The sequence below is a fragment of the Sarcophilus harrisii genome, chromosome 3 (genome assembly GCF_902635505.1).
Source record: "Sarcophilus harrisii chromosome 3, mSarHar1.11, whole genome shotgun sequence".
Classification (NCBI taxonomy): Eukaryota; Metazoa; Chordata; class Mammalia; order Dasyuromorphia; family Dasyuridae; genus Sarcophilus; species Sarcophilus harrisii.
Window position 1 is genome coordinate 277,040,816 of NC_045428.1, and position 23,872 is coordinate 277,064,687.

Here is a 23,872-nt window from a genome sequence, read left to right on the forward strand (position 1 = left end):
ACCAACTGTCTTCTTCAAATTGTATTTTTTCAGTTGTCCCCAATCCCTTGGGAGATGTATCAGATATGGACTATTTTGGTTCATTTTCTTTAAACTTGAACAACTTCAGTTACAAGTGAGAGTTCAGTGTTATTCTGCACTTTGACTTTATTATATGCTGTTTTTATATTCTTTGAAATGTTGTATAGGAATATAAAATGCAGATTCAGATTTAAAATGTTTCAGTAGACTGATATCCAAGAGTAGAATGATAGCAAATTTTATTTTCAGAAACATTCACTGAACATTCACTGCCTGTCTGATCCTATGATGCTTCCAAATAAGTGAAAAGATACTCTATGCCTTTGTAGAATTTGCTTTCTTAGATATAGATACATATTTGTGAAAATGGCTATATATAACAAATTTATTGAAACCAATAAAGATGCATGCTTTTAGTGACAGTAAAAAAAAAAAAGAGAGAGAGAGAAAAGACAAAAATATATTATTAGTTTTTAATTTTATTTTTAAAATTTCTCTACAATGAATTTTGGAAAGGACAAACAAAAATTAGAAGGAAATTAAATAGAAGAGAAAAAGAGGGTTTTATATTTTGTTTTTAATTAAGACCTTGGGTAGTAGGTAAATGAGAACATAGAGCAATGAAGGGGAAAGAAGGAGGAAAGAAGATATTTTGACAATTAGTGGGACCCTGATTTCCAGCACTGATTCTGGGTGGAGAAGACAAAAAGGCATGAAAAGAAAAGGATGGATCAATCTTTATTCTCTTCTTAATTTTAGATTTCATGGTTAAAAAGGTTTTTTTTTAAAGTAGAACTGAAAATAAAAGGTATATAATGAACCTGTAATGAAATTATTCTTTAAACTACTTTTTAAAAACTAAATATATCATTAGTAATACTTGCTAAGTTTATGATAAATGTTATTTTTTATATAAGTTGATAAAATGCCTCTTGATAATCTTTAAAGCCCTATACCTTTCTAGATTAAAAAAAAAAAAAGTAAACTCTCCATTACATCAGTGTAGCTGAGTTTTTTAAACCACTGCAAATTTTCTCAATGTTTTATTAAATGTCCTGTTACCCCCATAAAAACAGAATTTAAACCAAGTACACCTACAACATTAGACTACAACTGCTTGATGTTTTGCTAGCTTTATCATTAACCATGTTATTAAACTGCTAATAAACAATATCTTCTTTTTTAAAGGATCTCTAAACCCTCCTCAGCTTGTCTGCCTAGGCTATTGATTCAGAATATTTCTGAGTAAGACAGAATACTTTGAAAGAATTCAGTAATTACTTTGTTTTAAACTTAAACTTAAATCTTACTTGCCTCTGATAAGCAAGCTTTTCATCATTGGTCATTTCAGTTACATTGATAACATCCCAGTAAAAGATAAAACCTTTATTTAAAAAGTTTGAATAAGGTAAATTTTTGAAAATCATAATGTCATAATACATATTGTAAATTACTCTCAATAAAACACTTTGCATAAGTGTATCAGGTTTCACGCTCTCAACAGTCCTGTGAGTTAGGACCTGCAAACCATAGTATCATTTTATAGAAGAGAAGACTGAGGTTCTGAAGTGAAGGGATTGAAGTTAAACAGCTGGAACTTGAACTCTCAGATCTTTTGATTCATTTTCTGCTATTTCCATTACATGAAGGTTGCTTCCCACATAATCATGACCAGGTAAACTTAAGAATGACTATAGTCTAGTGAAGAAATTCTAGGTTTTTGTGTATTGTGGTGGTGGGTTTTTTTTTTTTTTTTTTTTTTTAAGGATTTATATTGATTCACTTTACTGTTGCTTTCTGGTTTGTTTTTTAATTAGGCAGTTAAGTGTAGGTAGTTCAGCAGAATTTCTTCCTTTGTTTTAATTTAAAACTGGACTAAGACTTTTGGGACATTATGTTTTTTGTTTTTGTATTTTTAGGATTTTATAGCATCCAGGATTACTTAGAAAATATACAGGCTTTTCTTTGAAGTTTAGAAACAATTTTATATTACAGAAGTTTTGGTATGACCTTCATTTACAGTTGAAGATAGACTCATACTTCTTACTGTTTTAGCTGTTTACCCACACAAAAACTTGGTGTTTTTCTAGATTATATTATTTATTTTTATTTATTTATTTTATCTACTAACTCATTCTTGTGACCTATCCTTTACTTTGTTAGCTTGGTATATTTTTGGTAAGCCTAACTGCCCATGAATAGGAAAAAAAATAAGAAAAATCTAATTTCATTGGTTTAGCAAACTCGTAATATAGAAATATTCTCCACCAACCCAGATGTAGTACATCTGTGACTTAATAGACAGATCTTCAGGAATTGCCTGAGGCACAGAAAAGATGAATAAATATCTTGCTTAGTGCCAAACAGCAAATAAATGTCTAGAGATTTGAACTCTGGACTTTCCCCAGACTCTTATTTGCTGTGATATTCTTCTATAAACCTGCACTCTAGTGTGTGTGTGTGTGTGTGTGTGTGTGTGTGTGTGTGTGTGTGTGTATGAGATTTGGAGGGGGAGCCTGATGGATTAGTAAATCCTAAACCTCAAATACAAAGTATTCAATTATATAATACTTTTTTAAAAATTATATTAGGTATATTCTTCAATTGTATACTTTCTCATTGATTTTTTTTCTGATAGTTTTTCTTATATCTTATTTCACATTTTATGTACTGCACCTATATTTTTATCTGTCTCAATTGTTATATATGAATCCTCAGGTACTTTTCATCAGTGACACTCTCTGGATTATATATTGCTCAATAAAATGGATTTTTCTAGCCTTTATTTTGCATATAATGCCTTTGCTTCTTAATACATTTTGCATTAAATCATGTTATGTTTTAATTAAGTGACCAATCCCTCATAATCTACTGTACATACTCTCAGTTCATGGCAAACTTGTATTGAAGATTGCTTGATAGTTTATGCTCCCCTACTGGATTATCACTTCTGTATTATATGTGTGTTTGTGGGACTTAATGTTTCAGGCCATGTCTTGCTCTTCATGACCTCATTTGGAGTTTTCTTGACAAAGATACAGAGTGGTTCACCATTTCCTTCTTCAGCTCATTTTACAGATGTGGAAACTAAGGCAAACAAGGTTAGGTGACTTGCCTCAGAGTCACATAGTAAGTATATGATTTCAGCTTGAGGAGATAAGTCTTCTTGACTTCAGGCCTGGTAATCTATTCACTGCACTAACTAGCTGCCCTGGTATTTAATATACCTATTTCATTTCACTGTTCTCTTATTACTCTATTGTCACTTCACCAGAGGTTTTTTTTCTTCTCCTCCTTTTTCTAGACTTTTAAATCATCTTTGACCAAACCATCATCTTTCTCCCTGCCCAAAGACTGCCAACTTTACTATTTATTCTCTCTCTTTCTCTCTGTCTCTATTTCTCTCTCTTTTACCTGCTTAACCTTTCTGGATAAAACAGCAGGGCCGAGGCTATATTTCAAGTGGTAACTGGATCACAGAATTCACAGGATTTAAAAATGGAAAGGATTTTGGAGATTGTTTAATCTCACCCCATTTCATTTTCTAGAAGACACACCCAAGAGCCATATAAGCTTACATCTTGCTCAAGATCAGACAGGTGAGAGCCATGATTGAAACCACGGTCCTCTCTTTCTAAATCCAGGGCTTTTTCACCACAATAATGCCTCTTATTCACATTGCTGGTGAGAGGCAATAAGCTGTTCCAGCATTCATCAAGTAAATCCACTAGAAAAATGAATCTGAGGCTCTTATCAGCATTTTTGTTTCAAGTACCTGATGTATTCACAGAGTTGGAAGACTCACCATGCATTCAACTCACCATCCATTCAAACTTGTACATTACCACATACCTCTCCCCAACATCCACAATGGACCACCATCTGCTTTTTTGCCTGGAGATCTCAAGTGAGGAGGAATCCTTTACCTCTTGCTGTATACCTAGATCATAATTAATTCGAACTGACTCCCTTGAAGTGGTCAAATGTATTTGAAGATATGATTATATAAAATATGGTCATTGGTTCTAGCTCAGTTCAAGTATGTCAATATGAATTTAGATCATATGATCATTTTAGCAGATTCATTATTTACACAAAGTAAGGCTGTTACATTATTAGATAATTCTGATTGCTTTGAAGTTTTTACCTTAAATTGAGCTGAAATTGGCCTCTCTGCAACTTTGACCCTTTTTCCAAGGTCTTCTCTGTGGCCAGAACAAGAAGCCTAATCCCTGTCTAATAGCTTTTCAGAATATTTGTAGATGGTTAATCTTCCTTTTCCCAAAGACCTTTTTTTCCTAAGCTAAATTATGCCCCACTTCCTTCAATGGGGGTCCTTAAACATATATGTGGTTTTTTACTTTTTTTTTTTTTTTGGTAAACTACTGAAAGGGACTTTTTTGTTGTTTTTCTGTTTCCCTAATTGCTAGCATACAATAAGTCCATAACAATGTTTGTTGATACACTGATTGCTATTTAGAGGAAAATAAATAACCTTTTCCTCTCCTATGAGATTACTATAAAAACTTCTTATAACAGTTTAGAAACATTTTAATGTTTTTCCTTAGCAAAGTTATTGCTAAGTAAAGGTTCATAGAAAGAGACAGTATTTCTAGATATATTTGTAGTCAAAAAACTTAAGGCATGTAACTTGGATAAACCAAATTAAGAATATCTAGCAAATGGGGAAGTTAGCTTTAGCAAGGACTGAAGTGTTAGTGTTCTTGCCAGCTTGTACTTTATTCTTTATTCTGAAAACCTCATTTTACTTTTTTTCTGTTATGGTCTAGGAGAGTACGACCTAAGGATTTTCCCTGGGCTGGATTGGAAATGAAGAGGCTAAGAAGTTGAATGGATCTTCTGCCTTATTTTTTCCCACACAGCTGTAAATGTTTAAATACTTAAAAAAAAATTTAAATATTGCTGGTCCTAGACACAATGTGGCACATTGCTGATATACTGTCATAGCAAGCTGAACTTTGCCCTCTTCCATCAACTAGAACAGTTTCTTAGTTTCTTGTTCCACTGTGCACCAAGATGGCAGCCTTTGGCCTGCTTGTCCTAGAGTGGTGACTGGAGTTTTCCAGGCCTTCTGTTGAATAAAATGGGTCGTGATGGCCATAGCAGCTTGGTTTACCTTTTCCCTCCTACTTGAAGATAAGTGTTGGACTTGATGGTCCTTGTGATATGTAGCTTCCCAAAGTCAGAATGATGAACTGTTTTTTTGATGTGCCCTGGGGGAGGCTTAGCAGGAAGTTTGGTGATTACCATAGACTTCAGTTTAGGAGTCCTTGTTGGAATTGGACGCTGGTACATCTCCTTGATCTTGAAGTAAACAGAAGGAAAAGCAGTTAGTTTAATTGGTATACAGACACACAAAGGGATTCAATAAGGGGTTCAGATCAGACATGGGCAGTTGGGAAGAAATTGAAGAGTGGGAACTGACTGGAGTTTGAGAAAGAGAAGGGGTAAGTTATTTCAGTTCACTTTTTTAAAATAGGCAATTGGGTGGTATATTAGATAAAGCAGTGGACCTGAAGTCCATTAGAGTGAGTTCAAATGTACCCTCAAAAACCTACTAGCTTTGTGACCTTGGGCAAGTAACTTAATTGCTGTCTGGTTCTGTTGATGATCTGTAACACTGGAATAAAAATACCTAACTCCCAGAATGGTCGTAAGGATAAAATGAGATATTTTTAAATCACTTGGCAAAACTTAAAATCCTACATAAATACTAGTTTTTGGCTTTTCTTTCAACAAATACACAAACTATATATCTGTCTCTATATATATTTTGCTGTCAGTAGATCTCTTAGAATAATAATTGATAAAAGTATATCAACATTTTCTTTAGGTGTGGGAGGCAACAACCATTGTTGTTTCCCCCCTTATAATAACCATGGAGATTTAATAAACAACATCTTAAAACTGTCTTCCAATGATCAAATGTTTTGGGGTCCATTTTTTTCCCTCAGGTTTATAGCCAATGTAAGGAGTAGGAAGTTTCAGTGACTAAGCTCTAGATTAAGCTAACCTCAGCTGGTCCCTCTCTGTTTGGTTTTCCTTTTATTTTACTCTGATTTATTCCTTATCTCATTCCTCTTGGTCACTGCTAAACTTATTGTCTCAAATCTCAAACCTAATTCTACTCCCTCTCATAACAATACTTCCTCTTTTACAGGAATCAAAGATTGCTATGCAATGCTTGAAACACACACAGTAACTAACAACCAATGCTTTCACCTTGCCATCACCATCATTTTCCTGAAATTTATTTATTTCCCATCTGATTCTCTCTTCCTTTGGACCTTCAGCAACCTCATCATCCTACCAGATCCAGTCAGCCATGGTGCTCATATCTCACTAATATACTCTTCCTCTGAAACATCCAATCAAATAACTGAGATCTTCTTTCAAGATTTTCAGTTAAGGGGGGCATCCAGGCTATCTATGTCTTTGTTTCTCACCCAACTGTGCTCCTTTGGATTTTTTTCATTATGTGAGTGAGTCCTGATACTTTCCCTCTCTTCCCCATGCCTATTTTTAGCTTCCTTTTGTATATCATCTTCATCCATTAGATTATAAGTTCCATATATTTTAACATATTTAATATGACTACCTGCCATCTAGGGGAGGGGTTTGGGGGAAGGAGGGGAAAATTTGGAACACAAGGTTTTGCAAGGGTCAATGCTGAAAAATTACTCATGCATATTTACTTGTATAAATAAAAATAAAAAAAAATAGATTATAAATTCCTTGAGGGCAGGGACTGACTTTTTAATTTTCATATTTGTATCCCTTGTACTTAGAAAAAACACAGTATCTGGCACACAGTAGGTGGTTAATACATATTTACTGACTGACTGAAATTACTTTCTTTTAAAAAAAAATTGATTTCTGAATTTTCTCACTTTCTCTTCTCTCGTTTTCCTCTCTCACCCACTGAAAAGACTAAAAAAAAAAAACCATTACAAATATGTATAGTTATACAAAATAAATTCATTCATTAAACCATGTTAAAAAAAAAAAGAAAATAAGATAAGAGAAGGAAAAAAAATCTTCAATTTGCAAGATAAGTCTTTTGTGTGTGTCTGTGTGTGTGTGTGTGTGTGTGTGTGTGTGTGTGTGTGTGTGTGTGTGACTATTGAGGTTAAATGACTGGTCCAGGATCTCAACAACTAATAAGTATTAAATGTCTGAAGCCAAATTTGAACTGAGGTCCTTCTGACCTTGCTCTATTCACTGCCATATAGCTGCCCCTGCAATCTGAGTCTTTCCTCTTTCAACAATTAACTTTTTTTTTTCCAGCCCTCATCTTTCTGAAGTTTGCCAGAGCAATTGATGTTGTTGACTACCTTAATTATTTTTTTCTCTTAGTTTAATTGACATGAGACTCAGTTGATTCTCTTACTTCTAATCTTTCTATTCCTTTCCTCCCGACTTCTTTAAAGTAAATGTTCCAAAAGCATTTTTCTTCCCTAATTTTTCTCTTTATAGTCCCCTCTAACATACATCGTCATTTCCCTTCTTTTATCTAAACTTGAAAATATGTGGCCCTCTTGAACTCCAGACCCACATTTTTAATTGACTACTCCATGGCTGTCAGTAAAGAAAAGAAAAATCACCTTTTTATTACAAAGATTTGTTATTACATAGTTATTACATCATTTGACTGTCACAGGGACCTTACAAATTGCGATCTAATGGGCCTGAGAGGAGCAGAAGATGACAGCAGCTCCATTAACAATACCTGCAGAACACAGTGGGCATTTAATGAATGCTTTCTTCTTGGAAAGTTAGCATATCAAATGTTGTCAAAGCAGTTGAGATCTCCAGTTGTTTGATATGTCCTCCTAGTGTACAGGATTGTGTTTTGGAAATAATTTGGCCTTTTATTGCTAATTTTTCATATTGTCAAGTTTCTCCTTTTTTTAAAATAGTATTTTATTTTTCCAAATACATGTAAAGACAGCTTTCAGCATTCATTTTTGTAGGACTTTGTGTTCCAGATTTCTCTCCCACCCTTTCTTGTCTCTTCCTTCTCTAAGACAGCAAGCAATCTCATATAAGTGAAATATGTGCAATCCTTTTAAACATATTTCCTTATTTGTCATGTTGTAAAAGAAAAATCAGATCAAAAGGGGAAAAAAAACAATCAAGCAAACAAACAAAAACGTGAAAACGCGATGCTTTGATCCACATTCAGTTTCTGTTGTTCTCTTTGGATGCAGATGGCTTTTTCCATCACAAATCTATTGGAAGTGCCATCAAGATTCTCTTTTAGAACATCATTCTTGGAAGTAAAAATAATTAGTAATATTAATATTTAACACCTGATAATAGCATATATTGTGATCATTAAATATTTGACCATTGAAGGCCCTACTCAGCTTCTAAGCCTTATGATTCTATAAGAGCAATTCTTAATATCATCTGCAGAAGTTTCCCCAAGATTCTTCAGGGAGTCCTCAAGGTCAGAAACTTTTCATAAGAATACTAAGATATTATTTGCCTACTAAAAATATTCCTACCTTTTTCATCTATATAATTGTGTGAAGTCAGCTTTTCTTCATATATTTCAATCAAAAGAACATTAGAACAGATTGAATGCAGAAACATAAAGGAATTTTCTGTCTTCTATTAAGCCAAGCATTAAAGGTGTACAAAAACATGTAAAACAATGTCAATTTTCTCATAATTTTTTTTTTGTTTTACGTAAAAATATTATGTAACATGGAATTGTTATTTTTAAATGATCAATATTTTTTAAATTATTAGTCTTAATTTCTAATGTGATAAATATTTTTAAAATTATTAGTCTTAATTTCTGATGCAATAAATATTGATACCTAATACACATAAACAAGAGCTCTTTGGGGTTCACTGTGATTATTAACAGTGTAAAGAGTCTTTAAGACCAAAAAGCTTAAGAATTATGACTATAAAATATCTCTTAGGGAGCCTTCCCAGAAAGAATCACAAAGTATAATAATAATAATAATAACAACAATGATTCATATTTGTATGGTGTCTACGGTTTGTAAAATATTTTATGTACATTATCTTAACATAATCCTTAATTTGCTTTTTAAAAGTTTTTCCTTAAATACTTATAAGCTCTCCCGAGGTAAGAACCATGTCATTTATTTGTTTTTTGTTTTTTAATTAACCATAACCTGTCATGTATAGCATGACAGACAGTTAATTCTAGTTGGTTTATATCTTCCATTGTTATAGTAATTTAAAAAGGAAGTTTCATTGCTCCAGCTTGTACTACAAAGTTTCTACCTCTAGGTGGTAGCAAAGGCTGGCTTTTTGCTTTGGAATTGCAAAAGCAAATTCATGTTTAGTTTACTTACTAGTTGAATCATAGAATGGAGATGTTCTAGTCCCAACAGCTCATTTTGTGATGAAGAAGCGGAACTTCAGGACTTGCCTATCATCATATAACTAGTTAGTCAAGACAATTTCATGTCTCTTGGGTCACATCTTGAATTGGGATTATTGCTCACTTCTGAGTTAAAAAAAAAAAACATACTATATTATTATGGTGCTAAAAAGAATTGTATATCTTTTAGAAAAACTCCCATGTTAAAATTTGAATGCATATATGTATATGTATATATATATGTAAGTAGAAATCAATGTAATAACAAATCTGTAATAAGAAAGTGACATAACTGTAATCACAAATCTTTATAATAAAAGTGATGTAATAACAAATCTTTGTAATTAAGATGATTTTTCTTTTCTTTACTGAGACCACAGAATGACGACTTAACAGAGGTCCTAGGTTCCATAAATATGTATATAACTTGGAAGAGATTAAAGAGTTTTTGAAACCTCTTAGGTGGAAAAATGAAATAAATACATTTATTGAGCTCAACTTCATACCATATTTGGAGCTTGCAACTGTTTATGAGTGGTTGAAGGATACAGATTGCAAGGAGTGGAAAAAATTATTTTCTTTAGAGAATGGCAGGAAATGTGTATTAATTGGAAATGCGATAGGAAAGCAGGTTACAATCATATAATCTCAAGTTTGTAAGAGATCCCAAATATCAATTTGTCTAACTTTTTTCTTAACAGGAATTTTCTCTATAGTATTCCCAATAAGTGCTTCATTTGAAGTGATGGTCCATACTACCTCCAATCCTATTTTACTTTTGAATAGCTCTAATTTTTAAGACAATTATTTAAGGGGCAGGTAGATTGCGCAATTGGTAGAGCAACGGCCCAACCCTGGAGTCAGGTAGATCCAGTTGCTAAGGAAGGAAGGAAAGAAGGTGGGTACAGTATTAAGTGCTGCACGGACCTCAGGAGATGGGGGTCAAAATCTATGCATATACTTAATAGCAGTATGACAAATTATTTATTTAACTTTTCTAAGCCTTAGTTGTCTCATCTGTATAATGGAGATAGTAATCTCCTACCTCCAAAGGTTGTTCTAAGGATGAGATAATATTATAAAGTGCTTTGCAGACCTTAAAAAGCCTATGTAAGTGCTAGGTATTAATTTTAATTAGGTCTTAGCTTATGTTTCTTCAATTTCCGTCCACTGATCCTCTAATGCCAAGCAGGTCAAGTCTAATGCTTCTTCAGATATTTGAAGGTAATTGTCTCCTTCCTTAGTCTTTTATTTTCTAGACCAAGTATCTCCAATTTCTTCAGCCCATTCTAGTACGACATGGTTTAGTCTTCTCAACATTCCAGTTGCCTTCATTTGGACCTATTCTAATTTATCATTTTGTCAACTTTCTCTAAAATGCATCACCTATTTCACATGAAATAATAGCAGTAAAGAGAGTATAAAAAGCAATTCAGTACATAGATTCTAGGGGAACAAAGAATAAATTTATAAAAAATATTACCAGTTGCACAAATGTAATTGTAATACTAATAAAACTTTATTAAGATTGTTATGTCTATAAGACATACAAGAATTGCCTAATTTTTATATCTATTCCTGTGTTGATTTGTATGACTAGAGGGCATATTATTTAACCCTCTCATTTTATAAGTGAAGAAACAGAGCATTGCAGAGAGGCTACACCCATATAGGTAGTAATTAATGAAGCCTAGCAGTTACAGAGCTGGAGTCAGAATATTTGCTTACTCTGAATGAAATTAAATTTTCCATGTGCTTTGAACTTTTTGAAGCTACATGGTTAAGTTTTGTAGAGAAAATGATACTCTTTGAAAATCTCTGCCTCTTTGGATTGATGCTAAGGGACAGCCATTATTAGTATATAACATCAACTATAGGGTTTTTAAACAAAATGAGGCTCTAAAAGATCCAGTCATTTTGGGTTTTAGTAGGATTAAAAAACCAAAACTTAGAATTGCAAAAAAAAAAAAAAAAAAAAAAAGATATATCTCGTCTAACCCCTCATTTCACAGAAGAATACATTGAGATAAGAGAAGATAAATAACTTGTTCAGTGTCACTCGGGAAGTAGCAGAAAGAACTGGAACTTAGAGATCTATTTCATCTGATTTGACTCCATTCAAATCCAGTGCTTTTCTACCTTAACCACAACTTGTAAGAAGAGGTTTTCCAAGCCTCCCTGACTTCATTCAGTGACTTTACTATGGAATATCTGGATCAATGCATTATTTGAACAACTTTTCTATGTTTTTGCTAAGATGCACAAAGGGAAACAGTAGGACTTATAATTCTCTGTCTGACTGGTTTTTAATAGACTTTTCCTTTAAGTCCCCAAACATACTACTTGCTAAGCCTATATATACTTTATCGTTTCTTACAATGCTTTCTATGTTTGTGATAATTTTTCCCCCTCTTTTCTTCTGCCTATTGAAATTCACTTCCTTTCATTAACCTTATGTGACTACCTTTGAAAGACCTTTGATTCCTATTTTGGATCTCGGGTAGCATTATATAAATTGTGTTCTAGTTATTCATGTTCTCGTTATACTCTAACCAAACTCTGTTATTCATGTGCAAGAATTATGTCTTATCCCATATACTCTAATATCCTTCTATATCCCTGTATTATATAAGGATACATTATATCCCTATATACTATAATGTAAAGAAAAAAATCTTGTAATAGAGGGGGGAAATTCTCAAAAAAATTTTTTTTCCTTTTCTTTTTGAAAATTGGAAGATCATTGCTGTTAGGTTGTTGGTATTGGGGGGGGAAATCAAAAGATGAAAAGCTAAACAACCTGAAGGATTAGACTATTGTTTTGTATGTTCTTCTCTGTTTTTATTCAACATACCATTCCTTTTTAGAAAAAGCCTTTGTCCCCAAGAGTCTGACCCTTTTGTAAGGAAAAAAATCCTTTGGAAGCAATCTTACTATTGAAAATAATTTATCTAATGTTAACTAGTTGGAAGACCTATGAGATAATTAGATCATACCCATTAACCTTCTGAAAAGAACATTTAGTTTTAAATAGATTCCCGCTGTTCCTGAGTGTTATGATTTGTACTCTAGGGCGGTCCAATTTTGAGGTGAAGATTATAGTAATTTGGTCTTTTTAGATTATGATGTAATATGCCTTTGTGGTTTCTGGGTCTTTGACTGGAAAGGGAAATGTACTAATCTGACTCCCTCCTAACCCCAGTTACTCCTTATTTCTATTTCTACTGTGATTAAGCTATGGACAGAGGACAATAGAAGAGTAAACTCTGACTCTAATTAGTCCACTCCCTTCTCTATCCATTCATTTCCTTCCTAATCTTTTTTTTTCTTTTTTTAATGCCAGAGGAATATAATTGTATATAAAAGCATTTATTTAAAATGTACTAAGCTTAGGCAACTTGGAACACGTCCTTGCTTTTTATGTCTTTTTGTCCTTTACTGCATGTGAGTTTTTCTTTCACAACCTTTTTCTTCCCGTTCTCTCTCTTTTGCTTTTCTTTCCAATTGCTTGATACACATTTCTTCAAGGCCCCCTGCTCTCCTTTCCTATCTGGCATTCCTTTTCCTCAGTATCTTTAAGTTGCCTGTTCCTCCTTATCGATTCCAGTTTCCCATCTTTTATATCATTTTCCTTACTTATTTCCTTATTTATTCTTTGTTTCCTTTATTTAGTTCCTTTGGGAGAGGACAATTAAGGCAAGTTAAAATTATATAGTAAAAAACAAACAGGTCATTGACTTTTAATGTAGCCATCATTAGGCTGGAAAATCTTTATGTCTGATCATTAGTTTTTGCTATGCCTCTAGTTCATATAATGTTTCTTTTGAAGTTTCTTTTTGTTTTCTATTTGCTCTAATAGCTTTTCTTGTCCATTTTCCAAAGTTTATTTGAAAACACCTATTTTCAACACTTGCTGTTTTTTAAATGTTTCTCCCTTATCTGAAAAAGAACATTGATTTAGATGTTCTCTAAGGATCTCTCCAATTCTGCCTTTCTTTGAGTCTCTTCATTGTATCTGTAGCAACACATCTTGCTACAGGCGATACAAAATGCATAGGTGAAAAGGTAGTCATTTCCACATTTTCCTGCAGTATGTCATTTGTTGCTAGAGGTGGTGTGCCATTGCAGGGAGGGAAGGACAGAAGTAAGCTGAACACTTAGCTGCCTTTATTGCTGATCGTTACTTGAATTGTTCTCATCCACATCTACTTGGCTTCTTTTCTCAATTGCATCATTAACTGAAGAAAAGTGAAATAAAAAAATCTTAATGCAGATGTTTTTTTTTAGGTCTTTGCAGACCTAAAGAAGTATCATGGCACTCTGAGGAAGTGGAAAAAAATAACTTCTTGGACCAAAGAAGCTCTAACATCCTTTAAGATATTCCAAGCACTTTCTGAAATGGTTTCTCATTTGTTATTGTTGTGTTTTGGTCCTTTCTACTGACCCCATTTGTGATTTTCTTGGCAAAGATACTGGAAGTGGTTTGCCATTTCTTTCTCCAATTCATTTTGCAGGTGAGGAAACTGAGGTAAATAGGATTAAGTTACTTGCTCAGGGTCACACAGCTGATAAGTGTCTAAAACTAGTTTGAACTTAGATGAGTTCCTAACTCCAGGCCTGGGACTTTATCCACTGTACCACCCATGTGTTCCAATAATAACAAAGTAAACCAACTTTCCTAGGTTTCTAGAAAGAGTCTTTGGAAAAACTGACAATTGTTAGGAAGATGAAATGAGATAATGTATGTAAAATGCTTTCTAGCTATAAATCATTGCATAAATGTCAACTATTATTATAATATGTAACTCAGCCATTTTGTTTGCTCAGTTGTGAGAAAAATGATTTAGCAACTGCCTCATATGCTTGTGACTCTGACTGCTTGATAAAGGTAGATTCCTCAAACTCCTACAGTCCTTCATAATTCGAATCTCATAGTTAAACTTAAAGTAATCTTGTATCTCTCACATCAATAGGAATACTTTCAGGATCCAATAATGAATTCTAGGTTCCTCAACTTGTCAGCCAGTTGTCTTAATTCCAGATTTGTGAGTAAGAATAGCCATGGGAATGGTGGTTGGACACCAAGAAAGGGGGCTAAAGCATCTTTCACAGTGGTGAAGTTTTGCTGTAGCTTGCTTTGGTTTCTTTAGCTGGTACAAGTGCAGCTGACCCACAGAGAAATTACTGGAGTTATAATTTTCTTTTTTATTTGCTTAGGGATGAAAATATTGTAGGGTTGGCTCACAATGTAAAGGCCCTTGCTATGCATTGCAGCAAATGCTGTGTGCCTGACACCTTTACTATTCTCTCTGGGTAATGTTGCCATTATGGAAATTTTCACTCTCTTGAGAAATTCTTTAAGAGGAATAGGAACAAGAATAGGGCAATTCCTTAAATCCAGTTTTCCTGCCTTATTGAGAGTTATAATCAGAGAAGTCTGGGTTTGACTTAAAATTATTATTTTATCTTGTTCTCCCAGTATTCTTTGCTCTCTAGAGAAATCTAAAAATTATTGAATAGAGAGATTTCCTTGAAACAGGTAGCATTTCCTGCAAGATAGCTTGTGAAACAGATCTTAATTCAAATGGCTTTAAGTAAATCTAGACTATTGTGTTAATGCACATTTTCCTGAGGTTGTTCTGGAGGCATGATGCCATATCCACATCCTTAATGGGAAATGTCAGGCCTCTGGATGGATATTATATTGTACTATGAACTTCATTGTGATATGAAGCTATTTACAAGCTAACTTTAGTTTCTATTATTAACATTTTTCCCTGTTGAGCTAACTTTACTAAGAGTTTGATTATTTGGACTGCTTAAAATTTAAATCGAAACATTAAAGGTCCCTTTTGAAAGCAAAGACACTTTTTTTCTGAGGAAAAATGTTGGAAAATAGTAATATTACTGGGAATTGCCTTCAGAAAAATGGCAATGTTGTCATACCTTTTCAATATGTCTTTATTTATGATACTGGGAAATATGTAATCAATGACCTGTGTTATTCCCTGTAGCCTGACCTTTGAAATAAGCATTTACTTGTGGTATAATTTATCTCCACTGTTTTGACTGTAATTGTTGGAATCAAAAAAAAAAAAAACATGTAGCCTTTTTTAGTACCTGAAGTTAGATATTCAAAACCTGATGGTAGAAGCCAGTGTGTGCAGAGCCAGTTTCTCCACTATCTATGGTTAAAAAGTATATATTGTAAATGAATTAATAGTTTATTTGAGAACCACTAAATTTTATAACTGTTAAGGGAGCTTTGATTCAATATTTATTTGGAAGTCATATCAAGTATAGGATTATCCCACTCTCTCCTGGAAGTCTCTCTGGATCCCCATAAATTCTAGTGTATTCCTTTGGCTGATTATTTCCAATTCATTCTATGTATAACTTGAATATAAATAATTATCTGCATATTGTTTGCCCTTTTACATTGTGAGCTCCTTGAGATTACTGTCTTTTGCTTTCTTTGAACCTCAGCAATTAACACAGTGTTAGACACATAGTAGCCTCTTAATAAGTCTCTATCAACTGATTGGAGACTCAGGATTTAAGAAGGACAAAATTAGAAAGAATGATGGAAACTTATAAAGAAAGGGAAGAAATAAATGGAAAAGAGAAGATTTGTTCTTATGACAATGTAGTTGTGTGGCCACTTTACAGTATCATTAGTTACCTGAATGTAAATATATATGAATTGGTAGGATTTTTGTATAATTGGTAGAATTTTCTTAAAGTTAAAAACAAACAAACAAAGTCCTAAGTCTTTTAGTCTGAAAAGAATACTACAACAGGGACATTTGGATTGTTGAAAGAAAAACTCACATTAAGAAATCCATTTCAATCTTCAAAGTATTACTTTAAGGGGATCACAAAATCTCAATCAGTTTTATGATTTTAAAAAAGTTTTTTGAAAGAGCAATATTTTACCCAGGAGGGGAGCCTTTAATGCCAGAGTTCAGATCAGAGTAGCATTTTATAACATCTATTCGTCTAATGATCTGATAGAGTAATTGCTGAGATATTCCTTAGTTAAATTCCTTGAATAACCCAAGTAACAACATTCTTTGCAATAATATTATCAAATTATAAAGCAGTTAGGCTTCTTTATTCATTTAGTTTGCTGAGCTCTCTGAGCATTCCCAGCCCTATAATTTTAACTGTCCATAAGATGCCTGGCATTGTGCAGGCAACTATTTTTTCCATTCTTGATTAAATTTGAAAAAATGGAAAGGGTCCAGTAGAAGTTCCAGGAAGGAACTTGGGACTTACTTAAATTAAAGTGGCTTTAAATTTTAAAAGTATGTAGGATTTTAAAAAATCATTTCTATCAGATTTATTTGAGTCAGCAATGATGAGAGACAAAGTCCATATTCCTTCCTTTTCCTTTAGGAGCTAACTTTTGCCACATGCTTTATAATTGTATCTTGAACTGTTCCCAAGAAACACAGCATCACAGGATCAAAAATCATGAAATTTTCAAACGGGAAGGGACCTTAGAAGTCATTTAGTCCAACATCTTCATTTTATAGATGGGAAAAACAGGCCTAGGGACTTGAGGTGACACAGGGAATTAATTTGAAGAAGCTGGCCTGAAGTGGGTGGAATTTTTTCTAGGGTTGATGTGGGGGTGTGGGATGAGTTTGGGATGGGGAAAGAATGAGAGCTTCCAGCCATCATCTGCTTCTCCATCAAATAGCAAGCATTTAAAAAGACCTTTATTTTACTACGAGACTCTTAGTGGTCCTTGGATCCAAGTTAAAGGAGACTCTCAGGGGACTCTGTTTCACACTGACCAGAAGAGTGGAATAAGTTGAATTCTAATTCCATCTGGCAGAGTAGAACTGTGCATATAACACCTGGTGGTGCCTGCCTCCCCTTAAGTTTCTAAAATGTTTTCCTCTGCTTATATTTTCCTCTGGCTTGCAAAAATTTTCTTGTATAGTGATTTTTATGCAGGGAAAAAAAATTGTACAGGGAGAAGGATTTGTGTGATAATTTATTGGAATATCTTTCTTTTTCTGTCTAAAAAGTCTTAAAGAGGAATCCCTTTTTATATAATTATAGGATAATAGGCATTTTAATGTATAACTTTCTGGAATATTATAATACAATTTATGACAAGCATGAGGATTATTTCTTTATAGAAATAGGAAAATATGTAAAATAATAGAAAAGTGAAAGCAGAAATGGGACAAGAGTCTCATTGACTTAAATCTCAGAAAAATTTTATGCCAACACAGGAGAAAGTTGAGACGGAGGGAATACTATGCCACAGACCATAGTTATGGTTAAATTGAAATTTGTGTTTTAAAATGTAAATAGTTTAATTGATTTACATCAGGAATTTTAACTCTCATGATCCCCACTGATGCAGGTAATTCCCTTCTCTGAAAAATGTTCTTAGGTGCATAATATAAAATATATGTTTACAGAGGAAACCAATTACAGTGAAAATACAGTTTCCAAAATATATATTAGAAAACATTCTAGAACATCAAGTTAAAATCCATAATTTAGATGATACCTAAAGTTAATAAAATACATTGCTTCCTTATTTAGGATAGCCTCTTTCATTTAAACTAATAGAATCAGGATTGTATCTAAACCATACTAGATAGAAAAGTAGCAAATTTTTTTATAGATTGAATTCTGCTCTGAAATCCTTTTCAATTCTCTTCCTCATTTTCAGATGATTTGGGGCATTATTTTGATTGTAATGAATTACTAGATTTCCCAGAAATGTGTGTTCTTGTTTGATTAACAAGGTCACTCAGTATCATATGAAGTGACAGGAGGGTAGGGGTCGTTAACACTGGCATTCCATTTAGAAAAGCCTCTGAACATTTCCTAATTTTACCCTTCTAATAACATGAATATTCCCTGTCTTTCCTTAGTTGAAGCTTTGCTCCATGAACTAGCATCATACATGGCATTTGCTCAGGTAGCTGTATAAAAGGAATCTGACCCAGTCACTATCTTGCTGTGGTAAAATTTTCTGCCCTTCAAGGGTGATGTTACAGACACCCCATTAATAGGGTGCGGGTTTCCATTTATTGTACAACCTCCTCCCCTAAAAGGTTAATGGATTTATTCTTTTTCTTTCTACTCTTATTTGTGAAAGGACTCATCTCAGATTTAGGGTATACAGTTTTGGATCCCTGCAAAGCTAGCTTCCCTGTGGCAATAGTCAATACTTTGATTTGGGCATCCTTGACACTATTTTCTAACTAATTAAGTTAATAGCTACAGATGATTGATAGTGGTTTAGTTTCTATCTCTGAAGATGCAAATAATAACGGTCAGGAGTGAATAGCATTATCCAATTTAGAATTTCTAATGTTGGAAAATAAGAACTAAACATCAGTGATTATGCCTGTATAATGAACCTCTTGTTTCTGAAATGTTTAAATTTCTTTGAACTAAATTTGCATTTGTTAGCCACCATGTTTGAAAGGTGTTTTTATTGTTAGCAGCTTATATGGCTTTTTAAAGGAGAGATAAGGTAGATTTCTTCTTTAAAAATATCCATACATTCATTGTACCCTGGGTATTTCAGAAATCACTTTTAATGCTATACTGTGCTTGGGTCCAAATGGTTTCATAGCTTATACTTTTATTGAGTATTTTGTAGATAGATCTAGAAATCTACTAATTTAATTACTCATTTTCCTATGAGCAGCTAGGTTGCAATGGATAGAAGGCTGGACTTGGTCAGGAAGATCTGAGTTCAAATGTGGCCTCAGACACACCTAGCAATGTCACCTTGGGCAAGTCACTTAACCCTGTTTGCCTCGATTTCCTCATCTGTAAAATGAATTGGATAAGGAAAATGACAGCCCACTCCAATGTCTTTGCCAAGAAAACCACAAATGGTGTCATGGAGAATCAGATACAACAGCAATGTTTGAATAACATTGTCTTTATCTTTCTTTTGTCTCTGTCATTTTCAAAGCCAAAGCATTTTTGAATGAAAAGTGAATGAATGAATGAGAAAGCCTTTATTAAAATCTTATGATATCAAAAAATCTCTTTTTTTTTGTAAATGAGAAAAATTGTTAAATGATTTTCTTAACTTGTCTAAACAACCTTTTTTTTTTCTTGTTTAGAAGAGAATAATTCCAGTTTTTTTTTTTTCAAATTAAGTAGTATCCTTATTACAATTGACAGACCTTTTATTGACTCCTATATATATATATATGAATGAGTACTTATGTCTCTTATTGCTTCCTGATCCTGCTCTTTCCTATGAGTTTAGGGATTGAGTAATGTAAAAAAAAAGTACCAATAGCTTTTTTCTTTGGAGTTAGGTGGGTCAGAACAGTTTGGAAGGAGAATGAATTCATTTTAACTTTTCTTCAGGTAGTTACATAGTGAAACACTCAAAAAAGTATTTCATGTAAACAAAGTTCATTTGGAAAATAAGGGTTTTATTCTGAGGCTGTGTCCTCAGCTGTAGGATTGTAGCATTAGAGATGTAGTGGAAGTGGTTTTATTTGTTTCAGAACTCAGCTTAAAATACCATCTTTTCTCTGACAATCTTTCCTGATTTCTTCAGCTACTCTTGTCCTACCTGAAAAGATTGCCTTGTATTTATTTTGTTTATATTTGCTATGCCTGATTCTTCTTCTGGTACCTTCACTCTGCTATTTCCATTTTATCCCTTATGTAGCTCGTTTGTACATGGTTTTTTGCATGTTGTCTTCTCCATTTGATTGTGAGGTCTTTGAATGTAGAAACTGTCTGTTGTATTTCTTCATATCTCCAAAGCTTAGCACAGTGCCTGACACATAGTAGGTGCTTAATAAAAGTTCATTTATCAGCTGACATATGTATGTGCCCGTTAATAGGATATAAGTTACTTATGAGGGAGTGTGTTAATTTTTTTTTGTTACTCTAGAGAGCCTAACATAGTAATTGCCACATAGTGGGTGCTTAATAAATCTTAAAGCTTAATAAAAAAGAAATGATTAATTTGACTCTAGAAATACTCTTAGTCAGGACATTGGAACATCATGGGGAAAATGTTGCATAGTGTTATAGTATTAAGTGTTGACCATTTTCACTCCTTTCCCAACTGTCCAGTAGTTTTAATTCTTAGCTTTGGGGCTCTTTATAGCTCTAGTCCATGATGTCAGAGCACCAAGAATTACTAGCTATGCCAGACTCCATAGTGGTTTTGTGATGGAGTCCCAAGTAGCCATTAAAGGCTAAAATTGAGACTGCCCCACTCCTTTTCACTTGTAACATAAGTTGGACTGGAATTTATGAAGTTAAGACTAGCCAACAATGGTAAAACGGTGTTGAAGTATATATTCAAACCCATTTTAAGTATAGTAATTCTTAAATTCAAATGATAGATGTAAGTTTCAGTATTCCCATACCCAAGTCAAAAGACAACTTTTTTTTTATTTAAATAAAGGAACATGAAGTGGGATTTTAGATTATTGATGCCCTGGATTTGCTATACAGCAGAAATTGTCTCCCACAAATAATGTTGAGAATTGTCATGAAATTAGTAGTAAATAAAAATTAAGGGAAAAAAATCCTAATTCATTTGGATTTTAAATATCTCTCAGTACTTTGGAGAAGGAAGAATGCTATAAAAGTTAGCAAATCAGTCCAAAAAGATTGCTAGGGTCTGACATTTTGAATTGTGCTGAAATTAAAATTTGTCCTAAATCAAATCTGATATTTTAAAAAGAGATACTATTTCTTTATAAAAATAAATCCCACAATCTCCTTTACATCTTTTAAGATCCCTTTTGTTTTTCCTTTTGAAAAAATATGGTCAACTCTACCCAAGCCTCTTTGACTGGTTTTGATTTTCTATGTAACGATTTTCTGGTGCTACCTTCTATAACCCATGCCATCCATATTTTTGCATCTCTTCTGTGACGTCAATCTTGCTCTGTCGAGTTTACATTTCAAAAACTTCTCCCATATGCCTCCTTTCCTCCCTGATGCTCCTACTACACTTTGGTGCTGGTCCTCATTACCTCATATCTGTGGGCTATTATAATTCCCTCCCTCAAGTCTCTCCCCCTACAGTCTATCTACCACATATTGTTATCAAAGTAATCTTCCAAAGCTTAGGACTGACCATGTCAGCTCCCCATCACCTTGAGCATCATATATAACATCCTGTTTGTAGTGCAGTGCCTTTTAGAATCTGCTTCCCCTTTGCAATCTTCTTAAATTTTATTCATTCACTCTTCAATCAAGTGACCCTGGCTCTTTGCCATTCCTCACAGGAGACACTCCATTTCTTGACTCCATATATTTTTGATTATTCCCCATTCCTGGAATTCTTTCCCTCTCTTCCTCATTTATTCTTTGATTTCCTTAAAATCCCAACTAAAATCCTACCTCATAGGAAACCTTCCCCCCCATTGTTGATGACTCTTAGTTTATCCTGTATATCTTATTTGCACATGATTGTTATTGTTAACATGTCTCTCCAGACTGGGAGCTTCTTGAGAATAGAGATTCTCTTAAGCCTTTTTTTGTATCCCATGTGCTAACAAAGTGCCTGGAATGTTATTACGTTCATTTAATAAATGTGTATAAAATTTTTTTAAAAAATGAGGGAAGGTGGAAATCCTCCATATGGCACTAATACAAAGAAATATATTTTCAAGTGAAGAAAGATCCAATTTCTTTTTCTTTTATGGCTTTTAAAAACCTAACCATAAGTATGTACTTCTAAGTATATGGTTGTGTTTGTTTTGTGACTAGATATTTCAGAACCCATCATCATCATCTTTGCATGACCTGTTAAGATGTTTTTAGCCCTTAGAAGTTTAGAAGTGGCTATCCTGGTGGGAGGAAGAAAAGACCTCAGAATGGGGGGAAGAAGTTCATTTTATGTCCCACCTCTACCCCATCTTGTTGTTGTTATGTTCACAGAAAATCCTACAATATAAGAAAAGGTGTGGAATTTTACAAACTTTTCTTCATTTAGGATAGAGATTTGAATTATTTAACAATCTGTTGCAATTCATTTACCAGAATGTTTTCATTTTCTTTTTTGTCTTCTCCTCCTTTTCATTTTATACAGGTCACACACACACACACACACACACACACACACATTTTCAGGGTCAGACTTAACATATTTTAAAATTATGAACAGCTGTTAATTGGTAGTATGTAAGAGGAAAATACTACAAAGCTTAGTTCTACTTAAGTGAATATGGAGCGGGGAACAGGGAATAAGGTCTTGAATATATTAAGAAGAGGGGCCATTTTGCCATTTTCTGTCCTTGAGCTATTAACACATCTTCATGTAACATTGTAAATGACTTTTTCCTTTACATAACAAAAGTATAATTTTTTTTGTCAAATGAAAAATTATCCTAAATCAAAAGGTAAGAAGTGATAAATGATTTTAATAGTCTGAACTGTGATTTAAACTTTTATTACTTCAAGATCCAGCTGTATATGGATGATGTTGTGGGAAAAAAATAATTATTTAGAGATTTAAAAAGTGAGAGGTATTTTTCATAAGTCACGAAAGGTCTTCGCTATGTATTCAATTTAAAGAAAATTGGAAAACAAAACAAACAAACAGATTTAGGTATAGTTTATTAATCTATTAATGTTCCTGAAATTTTATTCCATTTTAAAACTGTGAAGTAAAATAAGTCTAATGACTTTTTGGTAGAGGAATCTCTGAAAGAAACTAACTCTTTGAAAAAGCTATTTTCTTCAGATTTGAGTTTAACACATGGGGTGCCTTCCTACAGAAGCATTGATCTAGGATGACAATAAGACAATTAGTGCTTTGGAATCATGGAACATGGCACAAATCATGATGAAAACCCTGCATTCCTTCAGTCTAAGGCAATGGTCAAACTTTTGTTTTCAGTATCTTTATCCTATTAAAAATTATTGAGGATCTCTCCAAAGAGTTTTTGTTTATCTGGATTATATTTATAGACATTTACTATATTGGAAATAAAAACTATTTTTGAATTTGTAGACCCTCTAAAAGGGTTTCAGAGATCCCCAGGATTCTCTAGACCACACTTTTGAGAGCCACCGAATATTTAGCTTTACATTGTAGTATATTCCATGGAGTAATAGATATAGCTTTTGGTCCAGATATTCTACATTCTCTCTAGTACTTGAGTTGTGACCAGTCATCCCTCTCAAACACAAGGCTTTTAACTTCTCTGTTGTTGAAATATATAATTATTTAGGAAACATGGCAATGAAGCACTCTGAAATTCTCAGATATCAGATGCTGGAGAAATGATTTTAGTTGATGCTAATAAATAATGCCTACCTTTTAAGGACTAAGACTTTGTATGTAATTTTTCTTAAAGGTTTTGCTTAAAATTTCATATGACTAAAACTCCTTTAAACTGCTAAGTATCTTTTCTTCTAGCTGGGTCACTGCTGGTTCCCAAGATAAATGTGTCTAAACACAAGCTTTTCCATGCATCGCCAGAC

At 33.4% G+C, this 23,872-nt stretch overlaps 1 protein-coding gene across 2 annotated transcripts in view; it reads right to left on the minus strand.

The window, feature by feature from the left end:
- Positions 1 to 4,177: 4,177 nt before the first annotated feature.
- FILIP1L (filamin A interacting protein 1 like) overlaps positions 4,178 to 23,872 on the minus strand; it is a 321,412-nt gene continuing 301,717 nt past the window's right edge. For both annotated transcript variants that reach the window (XM_031959561.1, XM_012544489.3), the window contains one exon: positions 4,178 to 5,346. In XM_031959561.1, coding sequence (XP_031815421.1) covers positions 5,155 to 5,346 — 192 coding nt within the window. In that variant the 3' untranslated portion in view covers positions 4,178 to 5,154. The remainder of the gene's footprint in view (positions 5,347 to 23,872) is intronic.